The sequence below is a fragment of the Maylandia zebra genome, linkage group LG7 (assembly GCF_041146795.1).
Source record: "Maylandia zebra isolate NMK-2024a linkage group LG7, Mzebra_GT3a, whole genome shotgun sequence".
In the NCBI taxonomy this organism is placed as follows: Eukaryota; Metazoa; Chordata; class Actinopteri; order Cichliformes; family Cichlidae; genus Maylandia; species Maylandia zebra.
The window spans coordinates 47609847-47634161 of NC_135173.1; the positions used below are offsets into that span (position 1 = coordinate 47609847).

The 24315-nt window shown below is 39.6% G+C and overlaps 3 protein-coding genes across 3 annotated transcripts; all 3 read right to left on the reverse strand.

The window, feature by feature from the left end:
• Positions 1-5077: 5077 nt before the first annotated feature.
• Positions 5078-14916, reverse strand: surf4 (surfeit 4). The gene is made up of 6 exons (XM_004538013.6): positions 14584-14916; positions 12333-12519; positions 10633-10709; positions 10509-10552; positions 9596-9782; positions 5078-6353 (listed from the first exon to the last, which is right to left on the reverse strand). The coding sequence occupies exons 1-6, from the start codon at positions 14629-14631 to the stop codon at positions 6087-6089; spliced, it is 810 nt and encodes a 269-aa protein (XP_004538070.2). The 5' UTR covers positions 14632-14916; the 3' UTR covers positions 5078-6086.
• A 1848-nt stretch (positions 14917-16764) lies between these two features.
• LOC143419299 (uncharacterized) lies at positions 16765-18711 on the reverse strand. Its single transcript, XM_076885502.1, has 6 exons — positions 18618-18711; positions 18393-18501; positions 17992-18080; positions 17717-17877; positions 17377-17553; positions 16765-16995 (listed from the first exon to the last, which is right to left on the reverse strand). The coding sequence occupies exons 1-6, from the start codon at positions 18709-18711 to the stop codon at positions 16987-16989; spliced, it is 639 nt and encodes a 212-aa protein (XP_076741617.1). The 3' UTR covers positions 16765-16986.
• Positions 18712-20372: 1661 nt separating this feature from the next.
• On the reverse strand, positions 20373-24263 carry surf2 (surfeit 2). Its single transcript, XM_004538012.5, has 6 exons — positions 23847-24263; positions 23254-23405; positions 23029-23132; positions 22360-22545; positions 22014-22147; positions 20373-21486 (listed from the first exon to the last, which is right to left on the reverse strand). The coding sequence occupies exons 1-6, from the start codon at positions 23919-23921 to the stop codon at positions 21391-21393; spliced, it is 747 nt and encodes a 248-aa protein (XP_004538069.1). The 5' UTR covers positions 23922-24263; the 3' UTR covers positions 20373-21390.
• Between the last annotated feature and the right edge of the window lie 52 nt (positions 24264-24315).

The following is a 24315-nucleotide window of genomic DNA, read 5'->3' on the forward strand; positions in this document are numbered from 1 at the left end:
GTCCTGTCCCCTTGGCAGAAAAACAGCCCCATAGCATGATGTTTCCACCCCCATGCTTCACAGTAGGTATGGTGTTCTTGGGATGCAACTCAGTATTCTTCTTCCTCCAAACACGACGAGTTGAGTTTATACCAAAAAGTTCTACTTTGGTTTCATCTGACCACATGACATTCTCCCAATCCTCTGCTGTATAATCCATGTGCTCTCTGGCAAACTTCAGACGGGCCTGGACATGCACTGGCTTCAGCAGCGGAACACGTCTGGCACTGCGGGATTTGATTCCCTGCCGTTGTAGTGTGTTACTGATGGTGACCTTTGTTACTTTGGTCCCAGCTCTCTGCAGGTCATTCACCAGGTCCCCCCGTGTGGTTCTGGGATCTTTGCTCACCGTTCTCATGATCATTTTGACCCCACGGGATGAGATCTTGCGTGGAGCCCCAGATCAAGGGAGATTATCAGTGGTCTTGTATGTCTTCCATTTTCTGATGATTGCTCCCACAGTTGATTTTTTCACACCAAGCTGCTTGCCTATTGTAGATTCACTCTTCCCAGTCTGGTGCAGGTCTACAATACTTTTCCTGGTGTCCTTCGAAAGCTCTTTGGTCTTGGCCATGGCGGAGTTTGGAGTCTGACTGTTTGAGGCTGTGGACAGGTGTCTTTTATACAGATGATGAGTTCAAACAGGTGCCATTCATACAGGTAACGAGTGGGGGACAGAAAAGCTTCTTACAGAAGACGTTACAGGTCTGTGAGAGTCAGAGATTTTCCTTGTTTGAGGTGACCAAATACTTATTTTCCACCCTGATTTACAAATAAATTCTTTACAAATCCTACCATGTGAATTCATGGATTTTTTTTTCACATTCTGTCTCTCACAGTTGAAGTGTACCTCTGGTGCAAATTACTGACCTCTGTCATCATTTTAAGTGGGGGAACTTGCACAATCGGTGGCTGACTAAATACTTTTTTGCCCCACTGTACATTTTTATAGACTGTTACAACAGTAATGCAAAGATAACTCTGTTCATCTGGACAGAGAAACATTACATCAGCATCCAACTGATGCCTTTAGTCTCAGTGACTGAAGATGTCACTGTAGCAAATGGAGTTTACTGAAATGTGCTTTATAAATGTAATTGTCACTACTGAATTAAAAAGCTTAAAAAGTCCACAAGATAAAAGCAATATTTAGCTATTATTCAACTAATTATTTGTGCACTTTTAGGTAACACTATGATTATTTGAGACCCATTTGGTGTTCATGCTAACTGCACCCTCTTTTCTTTTGGGTGCAGGCGCTAAGGAAATGGGTTAGCAGATAGTCGCCACAGACCACCGTTCTCTCTTTATCCCTCCTGACGTATTTTTCTCTACTTATGCATGCATTGGTATCACTGCTTGTTGCACAGTCTCCGGGCTGTGTTTTAATCTAGACCTAGGGTCAACTAGAAGTATTTGGTCCGCAGACCTCAAAGATATACCAATTTAGAAGATCTGAAAGATATATAGGAGCTAGTCCATGCAATGTTTTAAAAACAAGTATCAAGATCTTAAAATCAATTCGAAAACTAACTGGCAGCCGGTGTAGTAAGTATAGGGGATATGTGCTCTCGTTTGCGCGTGCCAGTCAGGAGCCTTGCCGCAGCATTTCGAACCAGCTGTAGTCGGCCAATTGATGACGCAGTAACACCAGAGTAGAGGCTGTTGCAGAAGTTGAGGCAAGATGAAAAAGGCATTATTTATCTGTTTATTGAATGTTAAATTACTATCAAAAATCACACCTAAATTTCTCACAAATGATTTTTTATAATTTTCTAAGGGGCCAAGGTCATAATGGTCACTAGGGCTGAAGACAATGATCTCAATTTTCTGTTCATTTAAATTGAGAAAATTTAAAACCATCCATGCCTTAAAATCTTCCAGACAATCGAACAGTCTCTTCAGAGGGTTCACAGATTTGCGTTTCAGTGGGAGGTAGATCTGTGAATCAACAGCATAACAGTGAAAAGGGACACCATATTTTTTTTTTTTTAAAATAGAGCCCATAGGAAGCATGTAAATTAAGAAGAGAACCGGGCCAAGAATGGATCCCAGAGGGACCCCACAAAAGAGCGACGTCCTTGAGGATGATGTGTCTCTGAATCTAACAGAGAAGCATCGATTAGATAGGTAAGATTTAACCCATTCCAATGCAATCCATTTAATACTGGCATATTGTTCCAGCCGGGAGATAAGAATCCTATGATCCACCGTTTCAGTAGCAGCACTGAGATCTAGTAATATTAAAACAGCGGAATCTCCCGAGTCGGTAGCAGTTTCAGTGCTATGATGCGTTTTAAAACCAGACTGGAATACTTCACCGATGCCGTGATTATATAAAAAGGTCTGGAGCTGGAGGAGGACAACTTTCTAATTTGATAGAACTGTTGAGTCCAGGTTCTGCTTTTTAAGGATAGGTTCCACCACAGCATGTTTAACTCTTGACCATCCCTTAAAATTTACACCCATCTGTTGCCCTTCGTACCCAAAATGGTCCCGTTTTTCCCTAGGGTAGCACGAGGGTTAAAGTCAGGGGGAACAGACCCAGACTGCAGACTGCTATTTGCAATGAAGAGCAAACATATACCAACAGTGTCAAAAACATCTTTCAGCAATCTAGGTGGAATGACATCCAAGAACATTTTGAAAGTTTCAAGTTATTAACTATTTCATTAAGTAGTGAATGTAACACTGGCTCGAAGTGATCAAAAACAGCAAAAGTTGGAAAGTGAATAAATGGGTCAATAGTAGGAAGAATACCAAGAAAGATAAGAATAATGTGGGACCTGATGTCTACAATTTATTAACGAAGAATTTCAGAATATTTTCGCATATTATATTCACTACTGTATGGGGATCAATAGGGGGTGGATTAAGAACTGAATTTATAATGCCAAATAAAATACAAGGTTTATGATGATTATTGGACACAATTTTAGAAAAATACTTAGTATTAAAATAGTTTTTACTGATTTAATGGCTTTCTGGTTAGTTGACAAGGATTAAGTGCCTCAAACGATACCTGTAATCGGTCCTTTTCCCCACTTTCGTTCCGCTTTTCGACATATCTAATAATGTTATTAGATTTCATTGTCAAGAAGTGACAGGCCGCAAGATAAGACCTAATCCAAAGTATGACCCCTTCATGTGTTGGGCAGTTGACTGAACAACATTAAAAGAGTTTATCAGATTTAAAAAGTCATTTGCCAGCGGAGTATTTGGGCAGTGTTGGATTAAATAGTCTTATCTGTGTCTATGAGCTTTTTGTGGCTAAACCTCATGATATAGTCCATGCAATAATAATACGCATTAGTGGAGTTTAAACCCAACGCCCACATTATTGTTTTCTATATAAACCAGTAGCCGCATAAGCTCAGCAGCTTTGATTTAAGTTAAACAAAAAAACCCAAACACGCAGAGATGTAGCCTGGTGCAACCCGAGTACTGCGACGTCACCGCACTCTGCTTGCCATGGCGCTCGCTTTGACATTTTAAATTCTATCATCTTTCTGGGTAACTAGGGGTCATGATCCAGTGCATATCCTGTTTCCTGAAAACACTCGCATAGAGGAAAATTGATCTTATACATTTTTTGTGTCGTCACATAAAACCCCAAAATTTTTTCGATTACACATTATCATCAGATCAAGTCTGGGACTCAGTGGGGGAGGTTCACCCAACCTCAGATTTTTAACTCTCTCAAGTTAGATTTCAAACCCAGAAAGTCAGAGCAATGACACAAACGCTGAGTTAACAACCCAAGATGGTGTTAGTAAATGTAAACAGCAGTTTATACTGAACATTTCGTTTGTCATGCCACCGTGCAACTCTGCACTACACAAAGCACTGACTAATTTTGCTGTATTGCTAGTGATGAATGAATGACTGTACCTTACTAAGACACAAAACAAATACTGTATTTCTTGCTTTTCTGACTGAGTGATGTGATTTTCAATCTATCAATTGTCCTTAACGCAACATTTGTGTCATCATGTCATCTGATCTATAACAATATATGTTTTCATGTCAAGTTAAATGTAAGTTGTATTTGTTAAATATATTTTGCTGCATTTCTTTAAAATGTGACACATGTTTGAAGTTCACAGAGTGCTCCTATCACTAGAAAACTTTCCCACTTAGTGTAAAAGGAGAAAGAGAGGAAAAGTTACAGAGCTTGAACTTAATACAGGAGACTTCCTTGTTTGATGGCTGTTTGTTTAAAAATGAGCTTTCCACAATAAAATATTTAAACAAAACAAAAATCAAAGGAAAGCATCAAGGAAAGCAGAAATAATCATGATCAATTATATCATGAACTTAAAAATGGAACATGGTGTAAAAAAAAAAAAAAAAAAAAAAAAGGTTTTGTTTTGTTCCTGCCTCCCACATTCTCCTCATTCTCATGTTGGACAACAAACTCATGACGTCTTACAATTAGATGTGTCTGTACGTCCAAAAAAGTGGAGGGCACTCTACATTTACGGCTGCCAGTGGCACCAGGCCAATACTGTTTGACGATGCGATTGCTGATAAAGCCGCAGAATGAACTCTAAAGTGTATACGGCTATAGAAGACTGCAAATGCTTTTTTAAAAATTCCACCAGATCTGAAGAGGTCTGTGTTAATTTGACATCAGATTTCTGTGTATAGTTTATCTAAGTTTAACTTTTATAGAGTTAATTTTCTGAGTTGAGGTGTTTACCAACTCGCCTAAACAGTGGCTAAAACTCACGACAGAAATATACCCGTCCAGTTGATAATATGTAGTTTTAAGTTTTTATCGCTATGGCTGCAAATGATCAAACGCTGTCTTGAATGACTTTTACCACCACAGTCCAGCAGAGGTCAGTATTTACTCAAAGTTTATCACTTCAAAAACAACTGATGCTTTTATGGTTATGTCCAAACAACTTCTTATTACAGTTTTCTGAGGAGAGGCTTAAACTTCACAACTTTGTTAAAGGAGGATTTACATTCATTTGGCTTTATTTGCCAGTTTATAAGAATATAACTGTTAAAAACTGACTGAGCCAGTGTCTTTATATTTTTGAATATTTATTTCTTCGCCATGAAATTTCAAAATCAAAAGAAAAAACAAAACAAAAGATGATCAAAAATACAATATAAACTTCTGAAAATTAATACACAGATTTTTTTTTTTTTTTTTTAGATTTTCCTTACACAGGGCAAAAAACACTGAGCAAAGACAAAGTCCAGGTGGCTAGTGACTCTGCTTAGTCCTCTTTGCTTTTCCTAGGTCGCAGAATATGGTGTTTCACAAACGATGAGTCTCCCCCCCTGCTTTTATCTCCGATTGTATAACAGTTCACTAGTTAGGCATTTGCCAAAGACGTACAGTACAAAGTGCCCATTAACAAGTCCTGGAGCTAATATCTGTGTTGAAAAAACACAACTGCAATCCAACACTTAGTATACAATATGCAACATCCCACCCGGTTTTGACTCCCCACGAACAGGAGTCATCAGTCTATTGAGACTGATGGTGCGGATGGAAGAGAGACAAGAGTGGCTAACGGGGGAAAAAACAAACCTGGAGAGCAAAATTGTTTTCAATCAATACCAAGTTCCCAGGCGGCAACGATGCAATGGTCGGGAAAGGTCGCCATCCACTGGAAACCCAAAACTGCTGCAGTTAACCAGTTCTAACTAAACATGTAACACCTGTAAAATAAACCCTTTTCTTCTTCACAGAATAGATAAATCTTTTCCTCCATTTGCTATTCACTGGTTTTTGGGGGTTGTTTGCACTCTGAACTACACGGGCGTTTATCATTGCCGTCACGAGAAAAGGAAGTTAAAAAAACAACAACAAAAAAACAAATTTAAAAAAAACCTAAATCAGCAGGTGGGGAAAGAAAAAAAGTCCGATGATGGCTGAGGTGGCGTCTCTGGATTTAGCAAACAAATTTTTAAAAAACAAAAAAACAAAAACAAAAAAACAACAACTATGTACCCTGGTGAACTGGAGGGGGAGGGTCTTTTGTCCCAGCTGGCAGGGGAAGTTAGTGATGCTGTGCTTCATATGCCTACCACTCTTTCTTTTTCTCATCCATGGACACTCCACCAGGCCCAAGAGCCACCACCAGCAGCAGGCCTCCAATGACTGACGTGGTCTGGAAGAAGTCATACTTGAGGAAGTCGTGCATGGGCTTGTAGGCGGGGATGGTCCAGAAAGCGTTGAAGTAGAAGTTGATAGCCAGAAGCCACACTACGAGGGTCAGTGCTGCTAACTTGGTTTTGAAACCAATGGCCACCAGGATGATGAGAGCTGTCCCCACCATGTTCTGCAGTATCTGTGGAAGAAGGTGAGTTCATATGAAAATCATGAGGATTGCAATCTGTGGTGTAAATCTGAGGGATGAGCCCATGTTATTAAGCATTTACTTAATATTTCTGATTTATTAATATTTATACTACTAGGACAGAGTTTGAAGAACAACAAAAAAAGGCTACAGGACACTTTTAATCTACTTAGAGCAAATCATATATACCACCCTAAAACTTTAAAGTACACCTTGGGCTTTAGTTATTTAAGACTTAATCACAGCCAGTGGTTAACACATTGGCCTCAGTTTGAGACCCCTTGCCTTGGGGGGAGTTACAAAGCAGTGTAGTCTTAGTGTCAGCCCCCAGATAAATGGGACGATTGCATTAGGAAGGGCATCTGGCATAAAATTTGGACCAAATCAAATATGCGGATCCATCCGCTGTGGCAGCCCCTTGAGAAATAAAGGCTTGATTAAACTCTGTTGTGGGCATCGACATACACAGCTGAAGACATGATGGCTGAGTAGTCTTTTCTGTTATACTTAGTCCAGTGCCTGGGTGCATGCATAGTTGGGACATTTTAAAGTAAATTTGATGCGGAGGAGTACAACAAAACAAAACAAGACAGGCTGACAGCTGGACACCCGCACAGACCTTCATCCTTACTGCCTCTGTCAGTGCGCCCCAGGGCAGCTGTGGCTACAATGTAGCTTGCCATCACCAGTGTGTGAATGTGTATGTGAATGGGTGGATGACTGTATGTAGTGTAAAGCACTTTGGGGTCCATAGGGACTAAGTAAAGCGCTATACAAATACAGGCCATTTACCATTACGGTCATATGACAAAATTTACATCACTGTTGCTGGTTCATAAAGTACAGTCAAAGCTTAAGGGAGAAGCTGAAAGTATCGCACAATAGAATAAAACGTTTCTTTAAATCCAGGTGAGAACCCCCTGATTCACATGAAGCACGTAATTAGACTGTGAGACATGAGGAAAATCTGCAATTTGAGGCAATGTTAATGATAACATTAAATCTCAGAAAAAAATAAGTGAAATTAAAGTACAGTGAGTATAAATGCACGCTCTTTCATGACCTCTTTTGCAGCGTGTTGATTACACATTTATGGCATCATGACAATAAAAGCTGAGCAAACAGAGACTGAGTGTTGACTGTGATGACTGTGTGACCTTTGAGCAAATCTGAGTTCACCACAAATACCATTCTCTATAGAGGATAATGAACTAAAATGATATGTGACACAAATGTAAATAAAATACCGTACAATTGTGTGCATAATGAATATAATGTTCATTACTGTGTAATATCTGACTATTTGGACACATTTTATTGTGAATCTTTGGTCATATTATTTACAGAAACGTACATGTTACCACTTGTATTTAGTTGATCAATAGTAACGTGTAAAGATTAAGTAAATATCTAGCAGCAATGTTCCCTCTAAGCTGCGCGCGTGCGCAATTGCACACTGCTGGCACGGTCTTTGCACACACACACACAAAAAAAAAAAAAAAATCTAACCTGAATTGAAATTAAAGTAAATACGTTAACAACTCTGTTTTGCAGTGTTAGTCAGTAAGTGACTGGCTGCTCCAGTATAGGAATAGAACGATGCCACCTTATCCCATAGTCTAGCTGATCACGTGATTCACACTCATATATACGCAGCTAATCGACGTCGTTGACAGGCTATGACAGCGTCCTTATGTGCCGACACCGGTGTTTTAGCTAGCAAAGCGGCGTGGCTGATGGGGAGTGAAGCCACGTTAATGACAACGTGGACAACCATTGGAGATGTGAGCAGGACAGACAGAACAATTGATGGAAAAAGTGTGGACTTTATACCAGTTTTTAAATTGTGTTGATAGGCCACGTAAAACCAGAGTTATGATAAAAATACATGCAATGTTTGGTTTTCTTCCTGAATACTATCGTTGTTTACATTTACTGCGGGAAGAAACGGTAAAAATGGCATTTTATAAGGAAAACGCTCGAAAGCACTCTCCGCCTGTGAGCAAAACCAAAACCAGAAACCCCCCCCTCCTATTGGTGGGAAAATGTACCATGTCGACCAATCAAAAAATGATATGGCAACATGGCATTTAGATGTTTAGGGAGGAGGAAGTTTTAGGAGTGACGGCTGTGTTTTGAGACGTTTAGCGCAAATCTTGTGTAGTTAGTGTGTAGTGTAGTCAATAGTTTTGTTGTGTGTGTCAGAACAATGAGGCGACTGCTGAATGTTACAGGTGTTACAGGAGTGATACATCTCCTGTTGTCGGGCCTGCAGGCATCAGGCTGTTGTTCTCCTTTATCTCATAGTGGACAGAAATTTTTTTTTGGAGTGGCACAAATCATTTGTGTGGCATCAAATTTGATGCAGAACAGCTGATTGTTCTGTAAATGGTTTGAAATGTTTATTTAAAAAACAACAACAAACAAACAAAAAAAAAAACAAAAACGCCTTGGCTGCATTTTTAGGTAAACAGCTGCAAAAAAACCCCAAAAAACTTTGTTTACAAAGCTCAGTAACTTTTTTGAAGTAGTAACTATATAATGAATTGCCCAACATTGGTCATTATGTACTGTGTTTTGCAGACAGAGAGTTACAGGACTCTCTCCCAGACCACAGACTCATAATACAAGTCGGAGCTTTATAACAAAAAATAAAAATAAAAGAAAAATAGAAAATTGTGTTTTCAAAATTGGAGTTGAAGTTATTTTTACTTCTAATAGTGTTACCATTCTACACAGGTCATGAACAAGATTTTTTTTTTTTTTCATTGTAAGTGGGCTAAAGCAGTTAATTAAAAGTAGTCTAACATAAATGCTGTAATTTGATTATTTTAATAAACCATGTAACTTGGATGGATTTGATGCTGGCGTGACCACAGTGCACACGTCTGCTGTTGCTCACAGTGGTCCAAGGGACCGCTCAGGGAGTTTGTGTGTTCGCTCGGACACATGAAAAATTAGAGGGAACATTGTCTAGCAGTCATTTTAAGATTTCTGATGTGACGTTTAAAACATGGTTTAGATGCAAACCAGTCAGTATGGTTCCTGCATTATTTAGAAATGCATATAAATATAATATGTATCATCTTGATCACCTGTCGTGGTAGTATGACATGAGACTTAATGTATAGTTAATTCAAGGCTATTGCAATAAAACTATTTTTAATGACAGGAAAACCATCTGTATGAAGCGGCTGGAGAACGTATGGGTATTTGATTGTGTCTGAACTCACAGAGAAGAAGCTGGAGTCGAAGTGTAACAGGGTCATGAACATGAGCACCAAGAGTACTCGACCGCCCAGCTGCATGTACTGCTTCGGTGAACTCTCTCCCATGGAGGGGACTCCAGCAAACATGCTTTTTCCTTCTGAACGAGATTCAGCCAGTAGCAGCAGCAGACCACCTCCAAGGGCCAGGTTTCTTGAAGAGGAGAGAGGACAGTTATTTTTGAACAGTGTCCTCAAATGAGCAGAAAAAAGCCATCCCTCTTAACTTGTCAAATGGTGACAATCCGATTGTTGTTTAATTAGCAGGGTAAGGGAACTACTCCATTAACTTATGCCTACTTGTATGGCGAGAATGTTTTTATATTTTATTCTGAATAACACGAATGTTTCAGCTATCAAATTTGACTATTTTTCTGTTAATTATAGAGCTGATTTACTACATTATACTACAACTCTCTCCTGACATGAATTAAATGCCCACAAAATGCATAAACAGACAAACGTGGCACTATATTTAACAGATTTCTCCAGAGACCCATGATTCATCCAGCCTGATGGTGTTTAAATCTAAATCACAGGTCTTCTCCACAGTAATTACGGTAATCCTAAGTGTTGGTGTCTGTTTGGAAACGGTGATGTATTCTGATATAATGCCACTACGAGGAGATTAGACTTTCTATTCCTGCAATCCTACACTATATTTTTTTCCCTTATTGATTAAACTAGTTCTAATTCAAGTTAAATGAAAATGTTATCAGAAGGCACCACAAAAAGCATCCGCTTCTGCTTCATCACTCGTGAGCAAACTTGAATTGAAACAACATGTCAGTAAAAAGTGATGGCTGCTTTTGTTTGAAGTTTGATTTTGTCATGCATGATATTAAAGTTGTGTTTCAGTTCAGCACCTAGTGACACCTACCTCATCAAAAATTTAAGGTCCCATAAAATGCTGTATGCAACCGTCTGGTGGGGAAAAAAACCACAACATTCAGATTAGACACAGTGACATAAAAAGAAAGGAAATATAATACGACTGTTCTCACCTGTAGCGCTATGATCCCAAATAGTCCAAAGCAGGCATACTGTACAAAATTTCTACTGAGGATGAGGACACAACCACCTGTTTGGGCAGGGACAATAAGAAGAGTTAAGCCTTGAATGCTTCTCATATGGTCCGTTCTTCTCTTTACGTTGCAAAATGCAATCATAAACCATAATTTGCAGTGCTTTATCAATAGGATTATATTACATATTTGTGTTAGATTAACTTTGCTGTTAGAAGGGTGAGGCTTAGATGGCTTGGGCATGTGCAGTGGAGGGATAGTGGATATATTACAAAAAGGATGTTAAAGGAAAAGATGAAATCCTCAAGGGAGGGTCAGGATGGATGTAGAGGGTCAGTGTGATAGATAAGGATGTTTGGGATAGTGTGAGGTGGAGGTAGATGAGCAGCAGACAGACAAAATGTGGGACACATACATTTTGCTCACACTGTTTATGACTTCCTGCAAGAGTTGTGTGTGCATGTGCAATTTACAAATAATCCCTGTGAGTCAAGGCCTCAGGCTTATCAAGTGCTCAGTTATGCAAAATTTTTATTTTCATGTGTGATGTCAAAGAGTACAGACATGCTTAATTTGAACACTGCAGGTACACTGCCTGTTAGCACAGAAGCCCCAGTCATCTGCTGCTCAGATCTTCTGTTTGCGAAGGTGCAGCCAATCAAAAGGACAAACTATCGTAAAGGGAGGTGGAAAGAAATGACCTGTGTGGCTGCGCCAAAGCCCAGTATTAAATAAATAAGACTTATACTGAACCAGAAAGCATCCAAACCTACTATAGTACTCTGCAAAAGAAAATAATGCCTAGTTGGAAGCTGCCTAAAATCAAATGCTAAAGCTGTAGTCATGGAGGTCCAGGCTCAGGAGGTACAGCAGGCCTTCCACTCATTGGAAGGTTGGTGGTTCAATCCCTGGCTGGATTTAACCATTATCAGAATTTAAAGACATTGAACTGCAAGTTGCTGAGTCACTGTTAGATATAAAGAACTTAGACAAAAACAAAGTGTTTGTATGAATGGCTCTGAATGGGTGAATGAGACATGATTCAAACACTTTGAGTAGTAGAGTAAAAAAAAAAAAAAAGCACTATACAAGAACGAGTCCATTACTGAGAAACACTCTAGAGAAAAACTATATTCTCTGGCTGGCAAGTAGTTGCTGGCCTTTGCTTTGTGAATTCAGGTCGATTGCCAGGGTGTTGGCGACTGGTCTCTAGGTCTACTTGACTGATGCCTGAAACTAATGCTATCGAAGTAATTCTATCATGATCTTTTTTGCATCATAAAAACGTGTTTTTCTGTTTTTAAGTCAGTCCTCGTTGAATTTGTCCACAATATGTATCAAAGGTCTAGACTCTAGAGGGTTTGATTTAAGCATCTGGTTACTCTAGACTCTAGAGTAACCAGATGCTTAAATCAAACCCTTTCTACAACAGCTACCACAAAAGTGAACATTATAGAGTTCATGAAGGAACATGTATTGAAGTTATGCCTAATTAGAATGGTGTACACTGGGAAGTAACAGTTCATGCTGAACAAATACTGTACTGATGCTTCCTGCTTCACTCGTAGTTTCAATACATGAACTAAACTATTTTTATTTATCTCATCAAAGAGCTAACATTAAAGATGTCACCTAGATTTGTTTGGCAATTTTAATTAGGACTGCTCCCGTTTACTCACCGAGCTGTCCGATGAGGTTAAGCAGCACAAAGCATGTAGCGAAAAAGTAGCCACAGTTCCAGGTTGCCTCAATGTAGTCTCGCTGCTCATTCCACTGGAACCACATGCGGATGCCATCTTCGAGGAAGGTGCTGATGAGACACAGACGAGCCAGGTGGGGCAGGTACTGTTTGGTTACCCGCAGGAACTGGGAAAGAGAGGAAAAATGACTGACAAGGTCTGAAGAGGGATGGAAAGAGGTAATTTTGATTATGCTATATTGTATAAATATAATTCAATGTCACCAAGCCTTAAAATCCACTAAAAAGTTCCCTAAAGGCTCTTTAAATAAATATATACTTACCTGCTAACAGTCAAACACACCACTGTGCGGGAGATGCCACTGTCTAATTAGAGCTGCGCAACTAATTGAATTTCATCTGGGAATGGTTATTATAATAAGATAATCAAGACAAAACATTTATTGTGCCACACAAAATTTAGTCCCCTCCAGACTGTGGAAGGCTGGTTGTAATTTTTTTTTTTAAAGATTAGTGTGATAGTATGCCAAAAATCACTAGCAATATTTTTCTATAATCAGCACTCCAAAAAACATTAAATAAAAGATGAAGATGTTACACTCTATATCAGGGTTGGGCAATCAATTATCTCAAGGGGCTATGTGAGAAACTGGGACTGGTTCGAAGCGTCACACAAATAAGCTGAACTCAAGTTTGTTCAATATTAATTTGATCTCTTTATATAAACTGCTACTGGTAAGAGCACATGTTATAGCTGTGGGGATACCCCTGCTCTATATGATGTTCTTGCCTCATTAATCAATCTGGTTGAGCATCTAATAAAACAAAGCTAATCAAACTAACTTCAAAGGTGTGAGAGTCTCATACATGCAAATAGCAGAATTACTGATAGATATTTCAACACAGCACAGCTTTGTTCAACTAAAAAGTATTTCTTCAAAGACAAAATGTGATGAACATTTAAACAAAACACAAATTAAGTAACTGAGGCTCTTCTCTCAAGAAGAATTCATGTACTTCCCAGACACTAGTCACACAGGAGAGCAGAAATGGCCTGCCCTCTGGCCCGCCTATCCAGCAGTCCACATCAGCACAGTCAGATCTCAGCAGCCTATCAGCATCCACCAACTCTCACTCTGACTGCTGTGCGAGACATGAATGGGCCAACTTGGAGCCAATCCTAACAAGCCCAAAGGTTGCTGCAACAGCACAGAAATACACTCTTTCGAAGTGTTAAGTCTGGGTAAAATGCTAGCTCAGTACTCATTAGTGAGGGATGTGCCCCTTGCATTGAGCTTCAGTGAGACTCCTACAAGGCAAACAAATCAGATGGTGTGTACTTTTCCCATGTAATCTTTCACAGCACTCGTGATGGCCAAATATAAATCAATCAGGCGTTATGAAATTAGGGAACATTTTCTGGGATTTGGACTGAGTTCAGTCAACACGAAGGGTCGTAAACGTATGCAGAACTGGCTCCATGATATTTGATTACTTTGAGCTTCTTTATCTGTGCTCTGCTTTGCAAAAACGTGAGACCAGTAACCTACGGCACAGAAAGCTCAACGTTTTGAAGGAACAAGGAAGATATAAAACCACATACGTGGAGAGGATGGTCCCCAGTGGTTGCAAAACAAGGGTCAGGAGGCTACCTGAACGCTTATCTTGGCGTCAGCTCATGCCAAGTTGGTTGTAATCACATGAATATAAATAACAGAAAAGCCAAAGCAAGGTATAGAAGCACAGATGCGGCCGGTGTAATAGAGAAAATATCAGCGGTGCTAAGCACTAAGAGTGCTAACTGAGTAACGTGTTAGGGTTAGCCCACAACTTTGGAGCCATCATAAGTGATTTCACAACAGCAGTCTGGCAACATAATAATGTTAATAACCCGTGTGGCTAGAAGCAAGCCGAATAACTGACACAATGAAGGAACAACCAAATGTGCTCCTGTCACCCAGCTCTTTCTTAGTCAATTTAGCTACCAGTTTCATCTGGTCGGTGTGACTCAATATTGCTATCAAACCCATCCCGACACACATGACAGGCATCTCCAGCATTTGTCACCCAAATTAAAACAAGAGTTGAAGCCGTCGGCAGAAACGCAGAAAGAGTAGCCGACAGACGACAAGAGGAAACGGTTAACTTCATTCTGAACAAACTAGTTAGCAGCTAACCTGCTAGCAGCGGTTAGCAGTGTGAGCTGCTGTGCGGGGAAAAAATCAAGTTACCTGGTCTGCCACGTCTTCAGCGGTGTTCATAAGATCCTCCTGCCCCATATTCGTGTAATTTTACCAGCTGTAATGTTTAAGGCTCGGCGCAACACGGCTTCGGTGCGTTGGTTTTTTTTTCCGCAAGCTGTGTTCGCTCTGTTCCTGCCACTGTTAACGTTATTTACTTGAAGATTTCCCGACTGCCTGGACTCAGAGAAAGGCCGCCTCCGCCCCACAATGCCCCGCGATTTGACGAGCGAGACGGAGCGAGCCCCCCTACATGGCACTGCAACCGCGGTGTGCCACGTATACCGATCCGTACGGGGTCCTCCGGCTCGCCGCTGGGCATTGTTTACGGCTGTACACAAGTAAACAAGCGCTGCTTTACAGCCCCAAACCCACCTGATGTTAATATCACTATAACCTGTTAGTTAGACCGTTTCCCTTAGACAGTCATACCTCTGTGCTTTTAAAATTTCTTTCTGATAATTAATCTTTTAGAGATATGGTTATAGTTTGTATGTAAACTGTCTAATAGGGTCTGTAAAAAGATAACATATTTAAAATACTACTAATCTATACAATGTAAGCTGAGTTAAACAATTTTATTACACTTAATTTCAACACTAAGCAAAGTTTAAGTAACCGTCAGAGAAATTATATTTAAACCAATTTGTTTAGTGGATAATTAAAAGAAAAATAGTAATATATATTGGGATTTTTTGTTTTATCTTGTTTTCAGATGTTCTGCCGTATTTTCGGTGGCACCCGAACAAACTGATGCAGTTCTGGATATAAATTTGACAGGTCTGTAAAAGACCATTTTAGTTTAGGCATAATCTAGTGGCTTTAAAGGCTATTTAATTATTTTAATAGTGAGATCATACAGTGAGCCGTCATCTCCTGTGAGATATTAACAGTCACGTATGCTAAAGTTGTGGTCAGAGGTTTACATACACTCATGATGAGCATGAATGTCATGGGAAGTTTTGTTTTTGATCTCTTTGAACTATTCTTTACCCAGAGTGGAATTAATGTTTGTACAGCATACATCTTCAATATTTTTCTTTAAACAAAACAAAACAAAACAAAAAAACAAGAAATGGCTGCACAAGTTTGAATTTATTTGGGATTTTTTTCTACTAAATATACAGGCAGAATACGTACTCCCCAAATAATATTTGGTTAAATGTTCCTTAGCAAGTTTTATCTTATCTGGTAACCATTAACAGGTTCTAACCACTTTTGCTGACACAATTAGACACAATTATTAAGACTTCATTTAAATTGGTTGGTTTCCAGGCAAATGAACAAATGTTTTTGAGTTTGAGTCTTTAGCAAGGCAAATCCAGAACTTTAACGTTAACCTGCTTCATCCATTCAAAGACCAGCTTTGATGTGTGTTAGGGATCGTTGTCCAAATTTCAACTGTTTGGTTTTGAAGTGAAGTTATTTGGAGGCAGTCCTTCATTATTCCATCCACTTTGTGCAATGTACCAGTACCACTGGCCGCAAAACAGCCCCAGAGCACAGTGCTACTATCAACATGCTTGACAGCTGGTACAGTCTTCTTAGTTTTGGAAGCTTCACCTTTACCCCTCTAAAACAAATCTTTGCAGGTTTTTTTGTTAAAGTAGTGACACATTTGAATAAGTTATATTAACATACAGTTGTCTGAACTGATGATCCTCAAATCTGCAGTTGTTTAAAATGGCTTCAGGAGACCGTCCCAACTTGTGTAAATCTACAGCTATCCTTCTTAGACCTTACCCAGATAGCAAGAAAACATTGAAACAATGTTGAGTCAATATCAGGCTGTGTCATTGAATCAACGTTGAAGTGTGACGTTGACCTAACGTCACTCTTGCACCCTTTTTTAACGTTGAAACAACGTCAGGTTTTGATGTTGAATCAATGTTGAAACCTGACATTGATTCAATGTTATATTTTCTAATACTGTTGACATTGAAACAATGTCAGATTCTGATATTGAAACACTGTTGAGCTATGGTGCTGATTTTCCACCTCTTTCACACAGTTGCTTTTTATTAAAACAACAGTTAAATCATGACTGGAAATCTACCTTTCTTTATAGGTATTTTAACCAATACTAAACTACTGCAATATCCTAAAATAAGAAAGCATTGCATGTGATGTAACAGAGAAAAAAAAATAAACAAAAAAAGGTCAATAGGCATGTTTCGTTTGCTAAATACTTTATTAAAAGACAGTTTCCTATTTACGTTTATATGTTTCACAGAAGTTTGTAATTTTTTACTCCGGGATGGGGATGCATGATGTGCGTCCTGCACCACCCAAACGATCTGGGTGATATCGGAGCCATTTCTGCGTATCGGAGCCATTTCTGCACTGCTTGTGCAAAGACAAACTCGGACATAGAGTTTGCCCCTAACTGCTGCGTCAGGCCATCTAGGACAAAAATACACACACACACACACACACACAAAATAAGTGAATTAGAGCACATGAATAAGCTCTTGTTAACTGTCTTCAGCGGGGAGAAAGTATGTAAACTCCTAGGCTGATAAACATGAAAGTCACCAGGCGTAAATCTGCAAACTGCCGCATTTGATTCCCAAAGAGCTATGAGCGGAAAAAGTGATAAGTCTTAGCATGGTGTGCCGTGTATCCTTTAAAATAAAATAAACATGGGGTCCTCGGGCTGTACAAACTACAACCCGTGGACTAAACAAGCCAAAGACCAAAGACTCCATCTCCAGATTAACCGGACATGAAAGTCTTGTTATTAAGAAAGACAAAGTAATATACCATAAAAATGGTAAAACTTACCAAATATGCATCTGCACAGCGCTGTATCTTTAAATGCCCTTTTTTGCTTTGTCTGGTCCTTGGTTTTTCCCCTGCCCAGTTTAGTACCGAGGCCAGCTCGTTTGTAATGGCATAAGCCATTACACGGCGGACTCGCACCTCCAGTGTGGTCCCTCCAATCAAGGCAAAGCGTCTCACCTATAGACACATTTTAAGAGATGGAATTAGCGTGTCTCATGTCTTAAATGTGTATGCAAGTGCTTGTGTGTTTAATCAACAAGCAGTTGTTATGTATTTAAATCACATCTGACAGCTATTACACTTTATAGTTACAAAGTGTACATAACCTTTATATACTTACCATTGCCTTATTTGCCTCTTGTGATTGAAGAGCTGCCTCTGCATTGTTTAGCTCCTCAATGTTGTGCAAGGGCAAATCCAGAGGCAGTACCCCAGCATCTACCGATTCATTGCGGATGGCTCTGACCTCCTCACGGAGTTCGTTAACAGCTCTCGTCAGGTCTGACAGAAAAAGATAAATTTTTTTTTAAGTATTTAAGAATACAGACAACTTATCAAAAGTTTCCTTGTGTCACACACAGATATGTACAAAGACACTAGACAGTATTTTATTACCTGGTATTTTCACTCGAGGGGCCTGGGGAAACCATTTCTTTGTGGGCTGCTCATCCTCTGAGTCACTATATGTGTACAGGGGATTTGGTCTAAAGAAAAAAAAGTTGAAAACGGTCATAAGTAATTACAAATGTGCTTTTGGAATATTTTTTCCTAAAGTTACAGTTTGATTTATAACAACACAAACAGGAAACGGAGATGTGCAAGAAGGTACAGTATACAAGGAATTTTTGAAGTGCACAAGTGTACACGGCTTTGCATTTATAAAAAGTTTACAAGCTTCCACTTTTTGGACTATATTATGTGGTGATATTGCAGTATGCAAGCTCCACATGTATAAAAGACAAGATCATAAATTCTTAGCAATCAAAGATATGTTTGTGAAATAAAAAAAGTTTTACTTGTGCTTTCTTTTATGACTGGTCTGAGTTTCAGCTTCGGACTGAAGGTCAGACGTATCACAGTGTTCACTTAGATATTTCTGAAGACTGCGTTCTGCTTCGTGAAAATCTGGTACAAACACAATGTATGGCCAGACATAAATTAGGACACGAAAAACTTGTTATTGTTACATGTATACAACACCAATCCAGATGATACCCACCATGGCTTATTAGAAGTCGGACTGGTGCATAGGTGAGCCATGTTGCACCAGGATGAACTCTCCTCTTTACTGCGTCGTGGATCCTGAATGTGTCTCACGGAGGATATGGAGGCCATGACAATTTCTCCCCATTTATCCTTGATCTAGGGACTATTTCTGTACCACCAGTGCTAAACTGCACAATGCACCAGTCTTTCATTTTTATCTTTTTTTTAATTTGGAGTCCTTTTTTGCCCTGTCTAGGATAAACAGGAAACAGATAATTACAATATATTTCATAGTCACTACAAAACTTGATCTATTGATTGAACTAAATAATAAATAATAGCTTAAAATGTATATAGGCAACAATTACAAGCAAACCCGTATATGTAAGCATTTAAACACTGAAGATAATAAAATTAACAGTATTTTGTATAAGTCTGCCATTGTAGGAATTCATAGCACCGAGACAAAAACGTGGCGCACAGTGTGGCGTCAAAATAGGCGCACACCTTTGACGCTGCGTTTTCTCCGTCTTCCTCGTCCACACGTAAATGCTAAACGCAGTTTACGTGTGGACAAAAGGTGCAAACGCAAGTTAGGTGAGCGTGCAGCGTAAAGTTTGAATTGAGTGCGAATCGAAGCGGGTGCTCTCCAATCATTAAAATTAACAAAGTCATTGAACACATTTATACAGTTACCTTTACGCTTATCAATCATATATCACAGATTTACAATTTTTTGTAGTACTATGCTGAAAAGCAACTACAGAGCGAAAGTCTGGGTCAAGCGCCGAGGCGACGGCAAGAACAAAGGAACCCTCGAAGCGTTAAAGCTAACTTTGTAAGGGAAGATAACGGAAAAGTATGAAACGAAAATGTTTTCTTTGTTGATAGACTTTGTTTGCAGTGCAATTTATTTGTTGCCGGATTGTAAGATGAAAGTAGACACAATTTCGGGCTCCCACATTTTATCCGAAACTTTACATTAACAAGTTTTTTTGTTTTGTTTTTTTTTACTGTTATTCAAATGCAACCGTGGAAATAATGAATAGAACAAAAGTCATTAATTCTTACCTTATACTAATCGTGCTGCAGGCCAGTGCAGTGCATGAACTGATGCCTTCTCCGGTCAATTCCGCTGAGAGTAAATCTAATGTCCCGCTCTACTGTACAAGACAATGGTTACCTGGAGGGATGTACCAATGTGATAGGGGTGCTGCGGAATAGTCCAAGTGGTAGCAGCTTTAATTTCCCGCTCAACCATAAATCGATGGTTTTTCAACGTGATTGTTGTCACCTTGTCAACTATAAATAGATCAACAATCAACGATGACAGAACAACAGTGAATCAATGTTATTTCAATGTCAGTGTCAGGTTTCATCAGTATTTCAATGTTGTTTCAACATTGGTTTTGTGTTGACATTTCAATCCTGACGATTCTGATGGTTCAGATGGAAAATCAACATCTGTTCAATGTCTCCTTGCTATCTGGGTAGACAGTCCCATTGTTCTGAGTATTGGTTAAATCCAGTGAATGTCAAAGAAATCCTCCTTATTCAGATACTACCAGTTTTAGTCCATCATGATCACTAAACAGATGAACCTTTAGTACCACTTATTTCAATACTATCAACTGACTTTATGTATCTAATTGAGCCTGTATGTATACCCCTGTGTGGTATACAGCCCTATGTGGATTAGAGAAAATCCAAAACAAATTCGAACTTGTTTACCCAACTCAAGTCCTCGATGAATATATGTAAACTTCGGACCATGACTTTAGATGTACATGTAAGGTTCAAATTACTTTATTTACACTAAGATTACAGCAGATCAGCCATGCCTTCGACAAATCACAATAGTATCAGCCACTGAACAAAGGCACCATTTAAAGAAACAATCAGTTTCAATCAAGTTCTCTGAATTTTACTGTACGGACAATGGCTGACAGGCAGCTGTCCTGGTGAATGAGATCATATGCAAGAGACTTACGATTATGAATTTTCAACATCTTGGTGATAATACACCTGTGTGGCTCATCGATAACCAGATTCCCAACCTTCAGTACCACAGTACAGAGGGAAATTAACAATAAGACCCCTGATTCTTTGCTGTTAAATTTTGTAAAAACTCTAAAACTAAACTGTACATTAAATGAGATTGATTAAAGCTTATTGTGGTGCTCCATATAGAGCAACAACAGTCCATCATTGGTGAAGCTTATTGCAGCACTAGAACAAGATCTGTTCTCGCTTCCTTAAAAGTCATATAAAAAACTGTGAGCGGAAATGTTTCATTTTCCATCTTTAGCTGCAAATCTGTGTTGAAGAAAAGTTTGCATCCTCAGTGCACAACAACCAGTAAAATCAGATCTCGATGGTCAGATAAATCTCCGTTCTCGTGGAAAAGATGCAGATGTGTTGTGTGTAGTTGCTGAAGTTTGTCGTATGATATCAAGTTGGAAACCTAACAGAATAATTTGAAGCATTTTTTAGGTTAAAAATTGGAGTAAATGTTTTTTTAAAAAAGACAGACAGTTCTTGCAAATTCAAACCGAGTTATATTTTACACTAGTGCAGTTGAATGCAAACCAGAAAACACACCTTATCCAGTCCAAAGGAACTTTTAAACACATTTTCTATGCATCATGTAAATCAGCCTTTGTTGGACCAGTGGAACTCAGGAACCAAAAACATCCTCGCGTAATAGATGTTGAAGGGTCACAGGCTGATTCTGACACAGGAATAACACTCCAAACTAGATGTCGTGGCAGGGTATATAAAAATACTCTTCATATGGGGGTTTGGATTTTACTTTCCATTTTGGGCTTTTCTGTGTTTCTTTTTCATTTTGCTTGATCTCCAGCTGTTATTTCTTTGTTTCTTGTGAAATCCACCACCCTGAGCCTGAAAGAGAAAAAGACAAATAGCATAAACAGCATGAAAGTAGACCCATCCTGCCTCAACAGTTCAGGCTGGTGGTGGTGTAGGAAATTTTCTATGCACACTATGGGCCCCATAGGACAAATTAAGTACCACGCTAACCATGTCCACCCCTTTATGACCACAGTGTACCCATCTTCTGATGGCTGATTTCAGCAGGATAACAAACCACGTCACAAAGCTGAAATCATTTTAAACTGGTTTTCTGAACATGACAATGAGTTCACTGTACTCAAACCGCCTCCAAAGTCACCAGATCTCAACCCAACAGAGCATCCTTGGAACTTGGTTGACCAGAACATTCACATCACAAATGTGCAGCAACTATGTGATGCTATCATGTCAAGATGGACCAAAATCACTGAGGAAGGTTTCCGGCACATTGAGAATCTATACCATGAACAATTAAGGCCGTTCCAAAGGCAAAAGGGGAATAAGCTCGGTAAGTGTACCTAATAAAGTGTCAGGCGAATGTATATTATTCCACAGACCTTTTTGCGTTTCTGCACCGCCTGTTTTTCAACCTCCATTTCTTCATCCTCATCTGTCTGAAAGTCATCTTCCTCCTCTTTCCTTCCGTCCTCCATACTTTCTTCTGCTTGGTTTTTCAAAGTGAATATGGAGGCTGTGGACAAATACATGGTGTTACAGAGCAGTAAAACAGGCCCGCTACAAGAGTTTCACTAATCTGTGCCATTATATGTGGATTCAATGGAGAACCAGTCATGTAAAACGCGACAATTATCCTGACTAATATTGGTTCTTCCGATGGACAGTGTGCTTCTCCTGAAATCAGTGGTCAAATGAATCTAATGTGTGTAGATGGGAGATACTGACGGGGGTAGAGGTCGCTCATGCTGTCCTCAGAGTCACTATGACCGTCATCACTGGATGAGGGTTCCCACGTGCTGCTTGAATGCTTGGAAGGGTTTCCTCGACTGCCCTCCTCTTCAGTGTTTCTGGGCCTTTTCTGCGTCAGTCTGGTTGGAATGAATTCAATCCCCTGCTTCACACATTCTTCATCTAGAGAAGGCATAAGGCAGTTGTGTTAGCCATCACATTCACAGTGTAACTATACAACAACCCATACCCTCAGTGTTTTATGCATACTCATATATCAAGTCTGTATTTACTGACATTTTCTCACCTTCTGATTATTTATTTATGTAACAAATGACAGATTGTGGTATTGTTTCCTTCCCGTTATGCAATTTAAACTTTGATTCTTTGCAGAAGAATAGAATTAGCCGAATCTTACTACTGTAAGCTCACCAAAAAATAAATTAAAGAAATTGCCAAATTTGTCAGACTACATTGGTCTGAGCAAATTAAGCACGATTGGTATATGCAAAAAAGTGCTAACAAATGAATAAGCTCATCAGATAGCTTTGCTTTCCTTCCTGAGAGATGGCTATCACACAAGAAGTCTGACTGCTGAGATGAGTAACATCCTGAATCTTTACACTACAGGAGAGGTGCACATGGAGAGATAAGTGATGCACTGACATTTAGAGAGGGCTTTCTTGAAGCGTTTTCCGTTGACGTGCCTTAAGACGTGGTGCGGCTGCCGGTTGAGATGCCGAAGGGTCAGCTTACAGAAGAGCTGATTGCTAGAGCACAAACAAAATACATACATTACATCAGAGGATCCACTTTGATCTATATGGCATCACAAAATTACTCAGCTGTAGTTACTAAAATCACTTGTTGGGCAAGCAAACATGTCCTTACGGTTGCTTTGTGCTTGGCACGATGTGCGGCTCATACTGGCTGTAGTTGAACTCTGCTGCAGCACTCAGTTTCTCATATTTCTTCCCCTCAGTGAACTTCTGCAGCTCGGCCAATTTGCAGGGAATCTCGTGGCCATTTAAAGTACATTTGATCTGAAAAAGTACAAAATCGAAGGTATGAATAGGCTGTTTTTATTGGCTTTAATGTTTTGGTCAGCAGAGGTCGGTGGATCAATCCAAATATCGCTAGCATTGATACCAACACTGGTACTGACACGAGTCCAAAATGATCGATACTTTCTTTCTGTCCTCTAAGATCAGTATGTAGCTCATTGTGTTAAATTGATGATAATTCTTATCATAAATCACGACACGCTGGGATAAGCTGCCTTTATAAGTTCCAAGTATCAGCGACACTGGCTCTGTATTAACTTGTTATCTGATCGACACAATAAATGGCAGTATTGCACACCGCTGTTGAGCACTCTTTAGCAATCACAACATCTGAACACCTGGCTCGTGCTAGATCAATTTGCAGGTTAGCATCAGCTCACACGAAGTGCACGTGTGACGTGGAGAAATCTGCTCGCTAACCTTTTTACCGCCTGTGAGCTGAAGAAAGGGGTGATTCAGGAGGAACTCTCTTAGGTCCGCAGGTAACTCATCCATAGTTTAGAAACACTTCAAACCAGCTCGTTCAGCTTGTTGACGAAGACAACGCTTCAACAAGGAAGCTCCCAACACGTGGGCTGACTGCGCAGACTCTGTCGTGTGATCTTGGCGCCATCCAGCGATCAAATCAAGTAAAACCCATCTTACACGAAGTCAGCCATTCACCTCTCTCATTTGGCATCAGGCGATCCTTTTATCGAACCACCGGTGTGATTAAACAAAAGCAGACAATTGTCTGCAAGAAATAATGTCCACGGTCCTTGATATACTCCCCTCCCCTTTTTTTGCTACCTTTAAGAAACTAAACCTTAATCGGCTTAAGTAAGGTGACAACAGAGCCCAGTCAGCTGACTGCCACCATCTGACAGGTCTGAGAGCATTACGGAAGACA